Raw genomic sequence first — 15140 nt, 5'->3', positions numbered from 1 at the left:
AGGCTGGCACACAATGCAAAGACTGATGTGAATTCATTACGGCGTGAGTAGGCTGCTTCCCTTCAGTGTGCATGACAGGTGTTTTCGTTTATGTATTCTGACACATACAGTGCCTTATATTGATCAGTTTTCACACTATTTTTTTCTTCTGCCATATGTTTTCTCCCGTCTTCGATAATATTACTTTGCAATTTGATGTCATTATGACCAGTGGTATTTTATCTACAGCGTTTTGAAAGTTTAACTTTAATTATAATCATCATATAGTTGAGGTTATGACTTTCCATTCTTCCTCAATAGGTATTTCTGATGATGAGCACAGCCCAAAACATTTCAATAGATCACTTCTGAGCAGCAAAGTGAATACTTATTTTAGTGACCTATTCAGCAGTGGCTAACGATTCATGTTTACATAATGTTCTCATGGCTCCTACTCGACTTCATGTTGCATCTTACGTAAACGTGATGCAAACATCAGCTGTATTCAGTATCTTAATGGGACATGCATTCCAAAGTACTATTTACTATAGAGCGAACATTGTATTTGGTACTATTGACTGATCAACATGCTTGTGTATGTTGCAGGTGTACATTGTCTCCAGAAACATTTGACAGGAAAGTAGCTCGAGTAACACTGGAAGCTCGTGTGACTGCCAGACCACCAACAGCTAGTCCACCTCTCACACGCTCACATATATTCCTTGGATGATATTTGTTGTGTAGTTTTATTGATCTGTTGTCAAATTGCAACCAGAGCTTTTTACATGCTGTATGCAAATGGCTTAATTAAAATGTGCTACATTTACATGAAATATGCATGTATGTGTTGTAAGTGCAGAAGTTTAGTATTATATCTATACGTACATCAGAAGAAGAAATCTGATTTTCATCTACTGCTACAAATATTGCTCCAGACATAAAAATTGTATGTACAAGTATCTTCCACTGTCTCATTAACAAAACTGGTATATTACTGTTTCTTAGCTTAACAAAAGATTACTAAGTGTATACAAGACGATAATATAAGTAGTCCATGCAGGTGTTTCACAATTGTCAAAAAATTATGGTTGCTTAACAGGTTTATTCTAACAGTAAGCTTTTTATCCTGCCTTGCAGGATATGTTTATTGAGAGTTGACAAAAAACTTCATGCCACTACACAGGATCTATCTTAAGGAAAGCATCACTTATATTAAATCTGTTCAAAAGTGCTTTTATTTTATTAGAAACAAGACTCTTCAGTTATTAATATTTTCTGGGAGTTTATCGATTCATACTTGAATTCTTTCAATACTTTTGCCTGATGGTTTTGCATCACAATTTGATGCATTGACTATTTCCATTTTTTAATTCAGGACACCAATTAGGATGAAAGAGTGCCAATGACAGGACAGGAGACAGAATCAATAAATGATTTTTAATTTGTAAAGCAATGTGAGAGAAATCCTGATCGACACCTTGATATTTACAAAATTTGGAACAAATACTGTAATCTATATACTTTGGTTCGGCTCCAGAAGAGGCACAAATGCTTCATAAGGACCTTCATCAAACAATGTGACAAGAAAAATACAAAATATAACAAACTGCATTATCTTCTCATGGTTCATGGTCATAATTCAAGTTCATCACAAACATTCTCAAACAATCAATACATTTTGCTGTTCACCTTGCATTTTGGATAGCCTTTTGGAGCACAGAAATATAGCCCACAAGATAGTGTTCCAACAAGAGACATCAAATCTAATTTCCTCAGAAACACTTGTGAGCATATTTGATGCTTGGAAGATAAGTACAAGAGGTCTTTTTTGCAAAAACTTTCCAAATAAAACAAACACACATCTAAAATTGATCACCAAGCTCTTTTTTCCTTTTCTTTTTTTTTTCACTACATGCCAGTGTGGGACAGTGTCAAAAGCCATAATCCATGATAATCTTGAGAGAGATTTCGGTTCTCCAAAAATGTCATAATATGTAAGCATAAAACAGGTTCCATAATTCTATAACAGATTGACAGCAGTAATATAGGCTTATAATTATATGCAGCTTTCCTATGACCCTTCTTGAAAATGAATGACCTAAATTTTTTCCAGTCACTAGGTATCCTTCATTGCTCCAGCAACTTGTAATAGACTGTTGCTAGTAGAGGAGCAAGTTTTTTCTCATAATCTCCTTAGAATCTTACAGGTACCTCACCTCGTCCTGATGCCTTTCCAATACTAAGTAATTATAGTTGCGTTTCTATCCCATGATCACTTACCTCAGTATCTGCCATTTCAATGTTTTTACAGTGACATATTCAGTCAAAATGTTTTTCAAGGGTTAAGGGTACCGTTTCCATTTATCCTCCCTGAGATCAGATTTCACACAGCTCATTTTTGTATGGAATGTAACCAAACTGGAAGCTAGTCTAAGAAAAACTGCCATGATGAGTATGTTATGATTAGTTCTGTTATCAAAGATGACAACTGCCATGTTCACAGGGCTTCACACATACATTTCTGGTTTGACCAAAAGACAATGTAAAGACAAATGTCCCATCTACATTGTAGACTGGTCCACAAACTCTCAACAGAAATGCAACAGCTGTCAAAGCTAGACAGTGATGGTGGAGGAGGGGGAGAGGGGGAGGGGTGGGTGAGAGGGGGGGGGAGAGATAGGGGGGGAGGGGTGGGTGAGAGGGGGGGGAGAGAGATAGGGGGGGAGGGGGGCAGGAAGCAGACATTCTTCAGTCAAGAGGATAAAAGAAATATGGTAAGCTGCAAGAGAAAAGTATCATCAGGCCATTGCACTTGCCTACAACTATGCTTAGGCAATGCAAAAGTGAGCTTTCTAAGTGTGAATTGTTGGAACAGCCACCCTGTTTGAAAGATTTTTAACTTTACCTTGATTTCCATCTGTTCTCATATTTAAACAAATTTATGACTGGAAAACATTTTATGTCTAGTGAATAGGTGATGGCAAGCATAGATGAATATTTTGAATACCTTTCAGAATTGCTCTTCAAAGATGGAATCTACTCATTGGGAAAAAATGTTGGGCAAAAAAGAGACACTAAAATGTAAACTTTCACGGCCGGAAATATCATGTCCATTATAATTATCCGGGCTGTTATGCCGTGGTCGGTTGATGAATTCTGTGGTGATTCCCAATGTTTCGTCTCCGACTGCGGGAGACATCTTCAAGGGGGTCCGTAGCTTGATGGAAGGTCCAACACACACACTGGCTCGCTACTGACTGCCGCTAAATTCCGTGTCCGCGCGCCCCCGCGCCGCGGCGTGACGTCACGTGTTTTGAAAACGTCAGTGCAATTGGCCGCTGTCCGTCGCCGTCGATCGCCGTTGCCATCACCCAGTAGTGGACGAGTGGTACACATCTTCTTTAACACCGGCATCCATATACCGTTTAATTTGACGCCCTCCTCCTTTCGGTTGAAATTATTTGGGTGTTCAGCGATTTCGATTGCCTCCCTGTAGAGCCTTTCGTAGTATCCGCTCGTGGCCGCTAGTACTTGCGTCTCCTCGAAACGAATATTGTGGTTCCCTGGCTGGAAAGCATGCTCCGCAACAGCTGATCGTTCCGTTTCTCCTCTTCTACAATTTCCCTTGTGCTCTTCCAAGCGTTTAGAAACAGTTCTTTTGGTGGTACCCACATAAACATCACCACAGCTGCATGGGATCCTATACACTCCAGATTTTTCCAATGGTTTGCGAGCGTCCCTGGCAGGCTTAAGGTATTCCTGTATCTTCCTGGTGGGCTTGTAAATCACGGTAATATTCCGCTTCGTCAAGATCCTCCCTATTCTTTCCGTTACATTTTTAACAAACGGCAGGAAAACCTTAGATTTTGCTGTAGCCTGTACGTCAGTATGATATCTGCGTGGCTGCCTCAACGCACGTTTTATTTCGGCGGACGAATATCCGTTCTTCGTTAGTGCATTCTCTCACCCACCGTTATCAATTTGTCCAAACGTTCGTTATCTGACGATGGGACATCTGTGCTTGCCAAGGGAGGAAATTTTGCTGTTAGTCCGCGTTTTGTGCCCACGGAAGAAATTATAGCCAATGTAGAAGCAGGAATTCGCAGTGTAGATTCTGTAGCAGCTGAAGAAATCCGTATAGAAACAGTGAGAATATTAGCCAATGCAAAACCGCCGAAAAGTAATATAACTGTGGGTGAGAGAAGAGCTTTAAAACTCCTGAATGACGACGATAGTATTTTGGTTCTCCCAGCTGACAAAGGAAGCGCAACGGTGGTTATGGATGTGGCCGACTATCAGAGAAAAATTACGGATCTACTGGATCCGCAAGCATATAGGAAGCTGAATAAGGACCCCACTAACAACGTTCTCAGAACTGTGTCGCGGTTAATAAAAAAGTCCTCCATTGAAGATAGTGTACAGAAAGGTCTCTGCAGTTCGGTTGCGCTACCACCGAGGCTTTATGGATTGCCCAAAATTCATAAAGAAAATGTTCCGTTGAGACTGATATTAAGTGCCATTGGTTCGCCCACCTACTCGTTAGCCAAGTTTTTGACTACGCTGTTAAAACCACATGTGGGCCGTTCGGACTCGTGTATAAAGAATTCGACACATTTCATCAGCAGATTGAATGGCATAGTGGTCCAGCCGGAGGACATATTCCACTTAATGATGTATTGGAACAGCTGGATCGAATTTTTCCTGCCGATATTTTAGAGCTGTTTAAGTGTTGTTTGACGACCACATACTTCAAGTGGAATGAACAGTTTTATGAGCAAACGGATGGCGTGGCTATGGGAAGCCCCCTAAGTCCCGTAATTGCAAACTTCTTTATGGAGAAATTCGAAGAACAGGCCTTAGGTACTGCCAGCAAGAAACCAAATGTATGGTTCCGATACGCGGACGACACGTTTGTGTTGTGGAGACATGGTAGGGAGGAACTAAGCCGGTTCCACGAACATCTGAACAGTATGAACTCAGGAATTCAGTTTACAATGGAGGAGGAGGTAGACGGCAAACTACATTTCCTCGATGTGCATGTGTTTAGAAACGAAAATGGTAGTTTGGGCCACTCAGTGTAGCGCAAACCCACGCACACGGACCGTTATTTGCACCGGGATTCGAACCACCACCCACAACAGAAGCTGGGTGTTATCAAGACGTTAGCGGACAGAGCTAGAAATATTTGTGAACCTGAGTTGCTCGACGCTGAGATGGAACATCTCCACAATGCACTAACGAAGAACGGATATTCGTCCGCCGAAATAAAACGTGCGTTGAGGCAGCCACGCAGATATCATACTGACGTACAGGCTACAGCAAAATCTAAGGTTTTCCTGCCGTTTGTTAAAAATGTAACGGAAAGAATAGGGAGGATCTTGACGAAGCGGAATATTACCGTAATTTACAAGCCCACCAGGAAGATACAGGAATACCTTAGGCCTGCCAAGGACGCTCGCAAACCATTGGAAAAATCTGGAGTGTATAGGATCCCATGCAGCTGTGGTGATGTTTATGTGGGTACCACCAAAAGAACTGATTCTAAACGCTTGGAAGAGCACAAGGGAAATTGTAGAAGAGGAGAAACGGAACGATCAGCTGTTGCGGAGCATGCTTTCCAGCCAGGGAACCACAATATTCGTTTCGAGGAGACGCAAGTACTAGCGGCCACGAGCGGATACTACGAAAGGCTCTACAGGGAGGCAATCGAAATCGCTGAACACCCAAATAATTTCAACCGAAAGGAGGAGGGCGTCAAATTAAACGGTATATGGATGCCGGTGTTAAAGAAGATGTGTACCACTCGTCCACTACTGGGTGATGGCAACGGCGATCGACGGCGACGGACAGCGGCCAATTGCACTGACGTTTTCAAAACACGTGACGTCACGCCGCGGCGCGGGGGCGCGCGGACACGGAATTTAGCGGCAGTCAGTAGCGAGCCAGTGTGTGTGTTGGACCTTCCATCAAGCTACGGACCCCCTTGAAGATGTCTCCCGCAGTCGGAGACGAAACGTTGGGAATCACCACAGAATTCATCAACCGACCACGGCATAACAGCCCGGATAATTATAATGGACAAAAAAGAGACAGCATCAAAATGCATTTTAACCTTAGAAACACAGTCTTTCACTAACATGCCAAGGACTTTTCATCACCCCGCCCCCCCCCTCCCCCACACACGAAATGTCATCACATTTGCACAGATTTTGCTTTAACATGAGAGGTAGTTTGGCAGTCTCAGAACTGACCATAGCATTTGGTATAACGTATTTTCTCTTTTCGATCTGAGAAAGGGATACTCAGGGATGCTAGTTAAGATGAGTGCCACTTTGGCTTCCTTGAACATTTTTTTTTTTTTTTTTTTAACATGGCCTTATTCAGGATTAGAGGGATAAATCGTGTGGTCACAAATGTTTGCACAGTTAGAGGAGTGCATGTTCTGAACAACATGCTAAAAATACTGCCTGGTGGGGTATGAACATTGGGGTGGAGGCATTTGGATGTCAATTTTTTATGTTTTTCGTCTCAAATAACGCAAAAATTGCAGGCTCCTATCAAAAATGTTTCACAGTACAAAATTAAACTAAATTAAATTTCCTACAAAAAAGGTCCCATTAATTTTTGTCTCTGACTAATTGTTTCCACATTGCAGGGTATGAAAATGTCACAGATTATAAAAAATATTATCCTAATGGTTTAAAATTAACATTAATCTTTAAATGAAGTGGACAAAAAATGAATATTAAATGTGTGTACCACATCTAAGTCAGAACCTATGGCAGTAGAGTTGTATTAAGGGATAAATTGCGTTCCAGGGTTGGGGAAGGAAGGATATGTGTTGATAGAAGTTCACGGGAAAGTAGGTTGCCAGATTACGTTCGTGCACTTCCCTCCTCCATAGGTCTGCAAACTGAAGGCCAAACAGGTGATTCCCACTATCTACCCCACTACATCACAAGAAGCAGCTATATGGCGTTTCACAAAGTTATACCTATTGTCCACAGCTCACCTTAGGAATCACTAGTGATGCAGTGCACATACAAGCCCAGGACTGTTATTTTTCACAAAATGCATAAATGCTATGAGGAAAGCAAGTACGAGTTACTACTAACACTAGCACATGAAATGCATGTGAACAGAATCTACATTAATATCTGCACACTATTCTATACTGCAAGAGGGGAAATTGATTCTTAGTCATCCTGTATAGCAGTGGCAGCATTCTTCCAGAAAAGGCAACTTCCCCACCACGAATGCTGCTCACATTTCAGTTTACAGACTGACTATACCTTCCAAACATTTCCAGTTGAGCAGTTCTGTTATGTAAACAGACAAAATAACTTCACTGAGATCATGTTTATGTAGGGGAGTTATTTTCAGTTTATTGAGTACTTATTTGCAGTTCTTAATTGAGCTCTTATGTAAAAAAGTTCAACAATTGGAGCTGTCAACTGTCTACCACACTGAAGAGCCTTTTCCATGTGTAATGTGCTGTCAATTTGTATTTAAAAATGTCGATTTCATTGTCTGCACTATCACTGTCTGGAATAGTTTCCACAGCATGAGGGGTATCAAACGCATCACCGCAGCCTCAGCTCTCCCAAAATCTGAAGAGGCTTGGAGACATAAATTGTCTCCATCTCTAACATAAGTAGGTCACCTAGGTGTTTTGGATCTTCAGATTTTTCAACACTAGTCAAGCAATACATTACAGCAGATTAATGTTCTAGACTTGGACATGAGCAGTTCAATTCCATCAGACGTATTCACACCCACCTTGGAAGATATACTGTGGTTGTGTGGTAAGTGATCCCACTTAATTCAGCCCACTCCACAAGTGCCCCAGCAACTGCTGAATGGAAGAGATTTATGTTGTCTACCAGTAACACAATTAATGGCGTGAGAAGTGCAGTCTTTTTGTTTTGTCATTCTTTGATTCACCACCAAGTGACTAAAACATAACTACGTCGCTTTACGATACTCCGATAGTAGGAAGGTGCCACATTTACCAATCCAATCCCCTTCCCACGAACACTACAGGTTACTGACATCATCACACAAAAACACGGGAACATATTTTATATAAAAGTTTACTTCACAACTGCAAATAAGTAGCCACTCAATTAAATGAAAATAATTCCACCGTATAAGCACATGCTCAATGACGTTATTCTGTCTATTCGTGTAAGAGAACTGGGCAGGAAGTTCTGGGGATGCCTAGTCCTTCTGAAAACTGGAAATCAAGCAGCACTAATTGTTGGGGAAGATGCCTTTCCTGAAAGATTACTACGGCTGCCATAAAGGATGATTAAGAATCAATTTCCCTTCTAGTAGTATAAAATAATGTATAGAGATTAGCTCACATTCTGTCCTTGTGTGTTTCTTGCGTTAGTGTTATTAGTAACTCATATCTGTTCTACCTGTAGCAGTAATGCATTTTGTGGAAAACAAATAGTCCCTGGGCATATATGTGCAATGCAACACAAGTGATTCGTAAGGTATGCTGTAGAGGTCAGGTATAACTTTGTGAAACACCGTAAGTTGCTTCTTGTGATGTAGTGGGATAGATAGAGTGGGTAATTGCCTGAATCTTCAGTTTGAAGACCTATGAAGGAGGGAAGTACATGAAAACAATGCAGTGACCTACCTTCCCTCACACTTCTATCCCACACATCTCCTCCCTCCGCCCTGTTACACCCCCCAGAACAAAATTTATTCCTTAATATGACTCTACTGGCATATATTCTGACTTAGATCTGGTATACACATTTCATATTTGTTTTTAATCCACATCATTGTGACAAACATTAATTTTATACAGTTAGAATAATAGTTTTAATAATTTGCAATTTTTCATCACCTGTAATGCAAAAAATATTAGTCCTACAGAAAAAATGAATAGCAAACTTTTTTTGTACGAAATTGAATGTAGTTCAGCTTTGTGCTGGGAAACATTTTCACGAAATGCTGCAGTTTCCAAGTTATTTGAGGAAAACAAACAAGTGAACTTTAAATGCCCCACTACACCAACACTCACACCCCACCAGTCAGAAATTTTAGAATGTTGTTCAGGATACAGCCACCTATCACTGTACAAAAATTTGTGACTACATGATTTTTTCCCCCCTAACAGAGCTGATTTGCTTTTCGTTGGCTGGGCTAACTAACATTACTAAGTCCATCAATGCAGGACGGCCTACAGAACTCATTCCAGTTAAATGTATGCAAGAGTTATTTTCTACTTTCCAACTGTAGTCAGTGAGACATAATGAAGGAGGTGGCAACTTTTTTTGGTGAAAGTAACTTTCAGTTATAAGAGAGTTCTCTTTGGACTGTAAACAATTAGTATTGTAGTTGAGTCATTGATTCACACGGTCTGTCATAACACAAAAGTGAAAAAAATTTTATACCCAGCTTTCATTATTTGATTATGGTCAATATAAATCTTGTCTTATAATTCCAAGCCTAGATCTTTGTGTGTTTGCAATAAGGTGCATCCAGCAGCCTTGTCTTTCTGTAATAGGTAGGATGGCTTATGCCCAAACAACCCCATTCTAGTATCCCACCACACCAGCAATATGGAGATAGACTCAGAGAGTGATGACACTATTACTTGTGTGGCAAGTACAAGAGTTGGGCAAAAATGTGAAAACACCACCAGAAATGCATGCTTGAACATAAATGTAGATGCTTGCCAAGCCTGCAGGTTGTGCTGCTGTATTTGACCATGCAATGTCCTCAATACGTTGGTCAGAACACTGTTCTGTGTAGCTAAGAGTGCACTCTGTCGAAGCTCAGTGAATTCAAATGCAGGCAAATTGTTTGGGCTCATATGGTGGGTGCTCCTATAAGCAAAGTTGCCTAAGTGTTTGCACCTTAAAATTGCTACTCTAATCACATCACACAGAGGACAGGTCCCCAATTTCAATTTGCCACTGCTTTCTTTTCAGAATATAAAATGCATAATGATTAAATGTTGCAAATGGTGATTCATAGGTCACAGGTACCACAGACTGGGAACAGTGGAAGGGTCCTCACACCAGGATATCAAACTATGGGCCATGTACAATTCAGACTTCATCCCTTCAGTTAGATTAGGATCAGATATGCCATCACTAGTTTTGGTTTCACTGATAGCACCCATTATTGTCCCTCACTGACGAACCACTCCTCCCTCTATTGTTACATGGCTTTTTAGCTAAGTAAGGAAATGGCAGCCTGCAGGGAAATGGCAAACTTTTTTTTCCACACAGGGATCCCTGCAGCCTCCTGGGCTGCTATATCTGGTATGCCATTTCCTTGAATACCTATATACCCCATGACCCAGTGAATCATGCATGATTCTTCTCTTGTGGTGCAAGAAGGGAGTCATATATGTTCCATATTATATCCTCTACTGGGTACATTATTAGTAGTGCTTGTAGAACAGTGAAGACAAACTAAGCAGATGAGAGAACTCCTCCCTTGAAGTCTCATCTGTTCCAGTGGCCTTCAGGAGTAGTGCATACAGCACAGCAATTAACACTGTAAACTTGTTGGGAAGATGAAACTGAGCAGTCCAGGGCATCCTACTGTTTCATGCTATTTATATGAACTTAAATAAAATTGTAATGCTTATTTAAAATATAAAACAGACTTCAAATAATCCTCGGTCTCTCTAAGAAGTCAAGGCGTGTTTTTACTCCACTCTTAGCATAAAATATTAATCACATATTCCAAAATGACTCATCGCTTGCTGATGCTTACTAAAGATTTGTTAGAAAGATTAGGGAGCAGTGGAGTGGTATGCAGGTGAATGGGGATAGAGCGCATTTTCTGTAATTTGTTTGATTGGTTAGTTTGACAGTTAAAGGGAGCGAACTATGAGCTCATTGGTCCCCATTTTCTGTAAGTCTGCAGCCTTTTGTAGCCATCTTCACTGAAAGTAAAATGCTTCTAGGCTGTTAGGTGGCATCATTTTCTTCTTCAGTTTCTCGTTAAACAATCAATGTGTTGATCCTTCTGCTAGTATCTGCTTCAGAATCTTCTGTTTCCTGAACACTGTCAAGAAAGTGACAATTTTCAAAGCTGCATTCTTTTCTTTATAATATTGAAATCCCATTCTGACAACTAGCCTATGTTCTGTTGTTCATACTTCAACAGATCTTTAAAGTATTTTCTTTCAGAACTGGTTACGCGAGTCCTCTTATTAGGTTGGGCGTTGATACAGCAAGTGGTACACCCATCCCTTAGGAGTTGAAGAGTTTTAAGGTTTTATTTTAGTCCCACTCAGACAGATCTTCACTTGACTGAGTAACCCTTACACAACTTGGATGTGACAGCTGCCTCACATTCCCCCCCCCCCCCCCCCCCCCCCTCCCCCCAATTACTGTTTTGTCTCAACAGCCATTCACCAAAACAGCTTACTTTTTTTTTTAGCTAATCCAAGAGCCCTGCTCCTTGCGACACACGACAAACATGTTCCACCACCGTGCTGCAGATTGGTCACTGAATAACGAACAGGACAGGGTTCTCATCAGTCTCTCACTTGTACCCATCCAAAAACCCGAGTTCCCCCAAGATGAATGTATCCCTGAACTTGTTTCGAAATATTATTCTTCATGGTTCATATCTGTTAAATATTTTTGATGTACTGCCTTTTCTGACGCAAATACCAATCAAACAAAGCTTTTAGACTCACATTGTGAAAAATATTGTAAAATTACTTCTGTGATCACAAAGATGTTTTAGGACTGTGGGGAAAGAGATATAAATGATGTATTTAATGAACCTAAAGAGGAAACTACATAGTTAAATCTGCTTAAAGAAGTTTTACAAAACTACGTCTCAATTTGCAGCATGGAATAGCACACACATATCTTGGAGTTCATGGGTTATGAAGATCCAAAAAAACATTTATGGTGATAATATGATGGGACCACATAGAATTATGTAACACATGACAATGGCACAATACTACTTGGTGGGTTTGCTATAGTCCGTATGGGCAGAAGTCTTTAGTACATCATTCAGGCTATGTTAAGTCACGAGGAAAGGGGACGGTGCAGCAAATGCATTTTAGTGACATTAAGAGATGGAAAATTTGAATCCAGTCACCGTCAGTGTATGATGAATGTCTTCTTCATTTCATACCTGTAAAGAAGTTTCCAGGACAGAGGAAACATTCAGTAGCAGTACAGATAAGGGTTGAACATTTACAAAAATATAGCCCTGAGTGCCCAAAGATGTCCCATCACAACATTCGTGTCAGCATCTAGGTTACACATATCTTGTCAGACAGTATCATCAGCTTCCACGAGGCTGCTATACATATGCTTGCAGATCCACAAGAAGCATTACCCTCACAATGTTGCAACTGCATGGTTCAGTCATATGGTGTCCTTCCATTGTGAATAGACCCACAAAATGTGGTATTTTCCCATTTGTGAACGAGTGGTGATGTTGCCTGCAGAGTAATTGTTGCTACATGTTCATTTTGCGTATGCTCATGACATATTAGAACCCTGTTAATATTGTGGAAAGGGACAGATATGACAGATGGTTGGAGGGGACTGCCGTTTAGGTGCGCATACGTCACTGTAAACATTTCCTGAAGTACTGAGATGGCAGGGGCATGTAGGGATAAAATCCTGCAACTCTTAAGTTCACAGTTTTGATGGTGAATTTACCTGATGGATGATGGTACATGACCAAACAGGATGAACCTGATTGACGAACATGGGATCTCGTGGTTCTTGACTGGCCAGCTAACACTCAAGACTTAAATCCAATCTTTCTTAAATAGTACAGTCTAGGTTGAAGGTTTACAGCTGTAAAACCACCACCATAGGCTATTAACAACCTTCACAGAGCAGTTTTCCAGCAAAGGGAGGCATTTCCCCAAGCCTTACCTGGACAGCCTTATCCAATATATGGGAAGCTTGTTACAAATTCTGCATTGTCATACAAAGCTATCACACCTTGTACTGACACACTGCATGCCATTAAATGAAATTATACATAATAAGCACCTACAAAGGCAGTTTTTACAAAATTCCTTGTATTTACACTGTCCAGTCACATTAATGTGACCACCTGTCAAAAGCCTGAATAACCACCTTTTGCAGTATGAGATAAGCAGGAAGAGAGTCAATGAGGATGTCAAACACCTTTCAGCCATCTAGTTTCCAAACTTATTTTATTTGTCTACTAGTTTCAGTGATTTACTACACCATCTACATGCCTCTGACCGAAGTCTTGGAAGATTTCACCTCTGTTCTGGTCAAAACAGGGGCCAGCATTCGAAGACTGGTATCTAGATTTCTGTTGGTTATACCGATCGCTTCAGCCATGAGATGATGGTTGATGTGATTGGTATAGCAAGCAGAAATCTACAGATACCAGTATTCGAATACTGTCCCCCGTTTTGACCAGAACAAAGGTGAAATCTTCCTACACGTTGGTCAAAGGCCTGCAGATGGCATAATAAATCACCGAAACTGGTAGACAAATAAAGTAAGTTTGGAAACTAGATGGCTGAAAGGAGTTTGATTTGACATCTTATATCGAACAGCTGAGTCCCGCAACCATCTCTGAAAAGATGGACATACAGAGAGAGTCAATGAGGTCCTGGAAGGTACTGGCAGGGATTTGGAGCTGTGCTGACTCCAGCTGTGCTAGATTTCTCACTTGAGGACCTATGGTACATACAGCCCGATTGAGGTGGTCCCACAGATTCTCCACTGGGTTTAAATGCGAGAAGTTTGGTGGCCATTGGAGTACTGGAAACTCATAATGGTGCTCTTCGAACCATGCACATACAGTGCGAGCTGTGTGACACGTTGCATTGTCCTGCAGGTAGATGCCATAATGCTGACAAGGCAACCTCCCCATCGCACCCCCCTCAGATTTAGTTATAAGTTGGCACAGTGGATAGGCCTTGAAAAACTGAACACAGATGAATCGAGAAAACAGGAAGAAGTTGTGTGGAACTATGAAAAAAATGAGCAAAATATACGAACTGAGTAGTCCATGTGCAACATATGTAACTTCCAAGGGTAACGTACTGTTGGGAGCGCCGTGGTCTTGTGGTTAGCGTGAGCAGCTGTGGAGTGAGAGGTCCTTGGTTCAAGTCTTCCCTCGACTGAATATTTTAATTTTTTGTGTCCAGACAATTATTATCTGTCCGTCTGTCCGTCCGATGTGATCACTTTTTTGGGAGTGATAATCACATCCACAAGAAAACCTAAATCGGGCAAGGTAGAAGAATCTTTTTACCCATTCGCCAAGTGTACAAGTTAGGTGGGTCGACAACATATTACTGTCATGTGACGCACATGCCGTCAACAGTATAGTATAGAATATATCAGATGTGTTTTCCTGTGGAGGAATCGGTTGACCTATGACCTTGCGATGAAATTTTTTCAGTTTCCATTGGAGAGGCACGTCCTTTCGTCTACTAATCGCACGGTTTTGCGGTGTGGTCGCAAAACACAGACACTAAAATTATTACAGTGAACAGAGACGTCAATGAACGAACGGACAGATCATAACTTTGCGAAAATAAAGAAAGTAAAATTTTCACTCGGAGGAGGACTTTAACCATGGACCTCTCATTCCGCAGCTGCTCACGCAAACCACAGGACCACGGCGCTTCTGGCTGCACATCACCCTTGAAGTTGCATATGTTGCACGTGGACTACTCAGTTCGTATATTTTGCTAATTTTTTTCATAGTTCCACACAACTTCTTCCTGTTTTCTCGATTGATCTGTGTTCAGTTTTTCAAGGCCTATCCACTGTTCCAACTTATAGCTAAATCAGAGGGGGGTGCGATGGGGAGGTTCCCTTGTGAGGAAAAACAAACTGCATGTAGTGGTTGACACAAACCCCAACGGACAGATACCTAATTGTGTTGATTCACTGTGCCTTCCACAGTGATGAGATCATCCAAGGTTTGCCATGAAAACGCCCCCCAGACCACAACACTCCTTACTGGTAGCAGGATGTTTGTTTCCAGACATGTCACACTGTATACACCAACATCCACCTATCCAATAGAGCATAAAACATTATTCATTTGAAAAGGTCGCCTGTTGCCACTCTAGACATCCAGCTGTGGTACTGGCATGCTAATTCCAACCTTCATTGCTGATGAACAGCAGTCAGCACGAGTGCCTA

General features: G+C 41.2%; 1 protein-coding gene across 7 annotated transcripts in view; it reads left to right on the top strand.

The window, feature by feature from the left end:
- The window catches only part of LOC124555721 (coiled-coil domain-containing protein 177), a 293273-nt gene extending 292461 nt beyond the window's left edge, over positions 1-812 (top strand). For all 7 annotated transcript variants that reach the window (XM_047129731.1, XM_047129729.1, XM_047129732.1 and 4 more), the window contains one exon: positions 586-812. In XM_047129731.1, the coding sequence (XP_046985687.1) occupies positions 586-709 (124 nt within the window). In that variant the 3' untranslated portion in view covers positions 710-812. The remainder of the gene's footprint in view (positions 1-585) is intronic.
- The last annotated feature ends 14328 nt before the right edge of the window (positions 813-15140 follow it).

The sequence above is a fragment of the Schistocerca americana genome, chromosome X (assembly GCF_021461395.2).
Source record: "Schistocerca americana isolate TAMUIC-IGC-003095 chromosome X, iqSchAmer2.1, whole genome shotgun sequence".
NCBI lineage: Eukaryota > Metazoa > Arthropoda > Insecta > Orthoptera > Acrididae > Schistocerca > Schistocerca americana.
The sequence above is the reverse complement of the archived record's forward strand: the minus strand, read 5'-3'. Positions and strand labels throughout refer to the sequence as shown.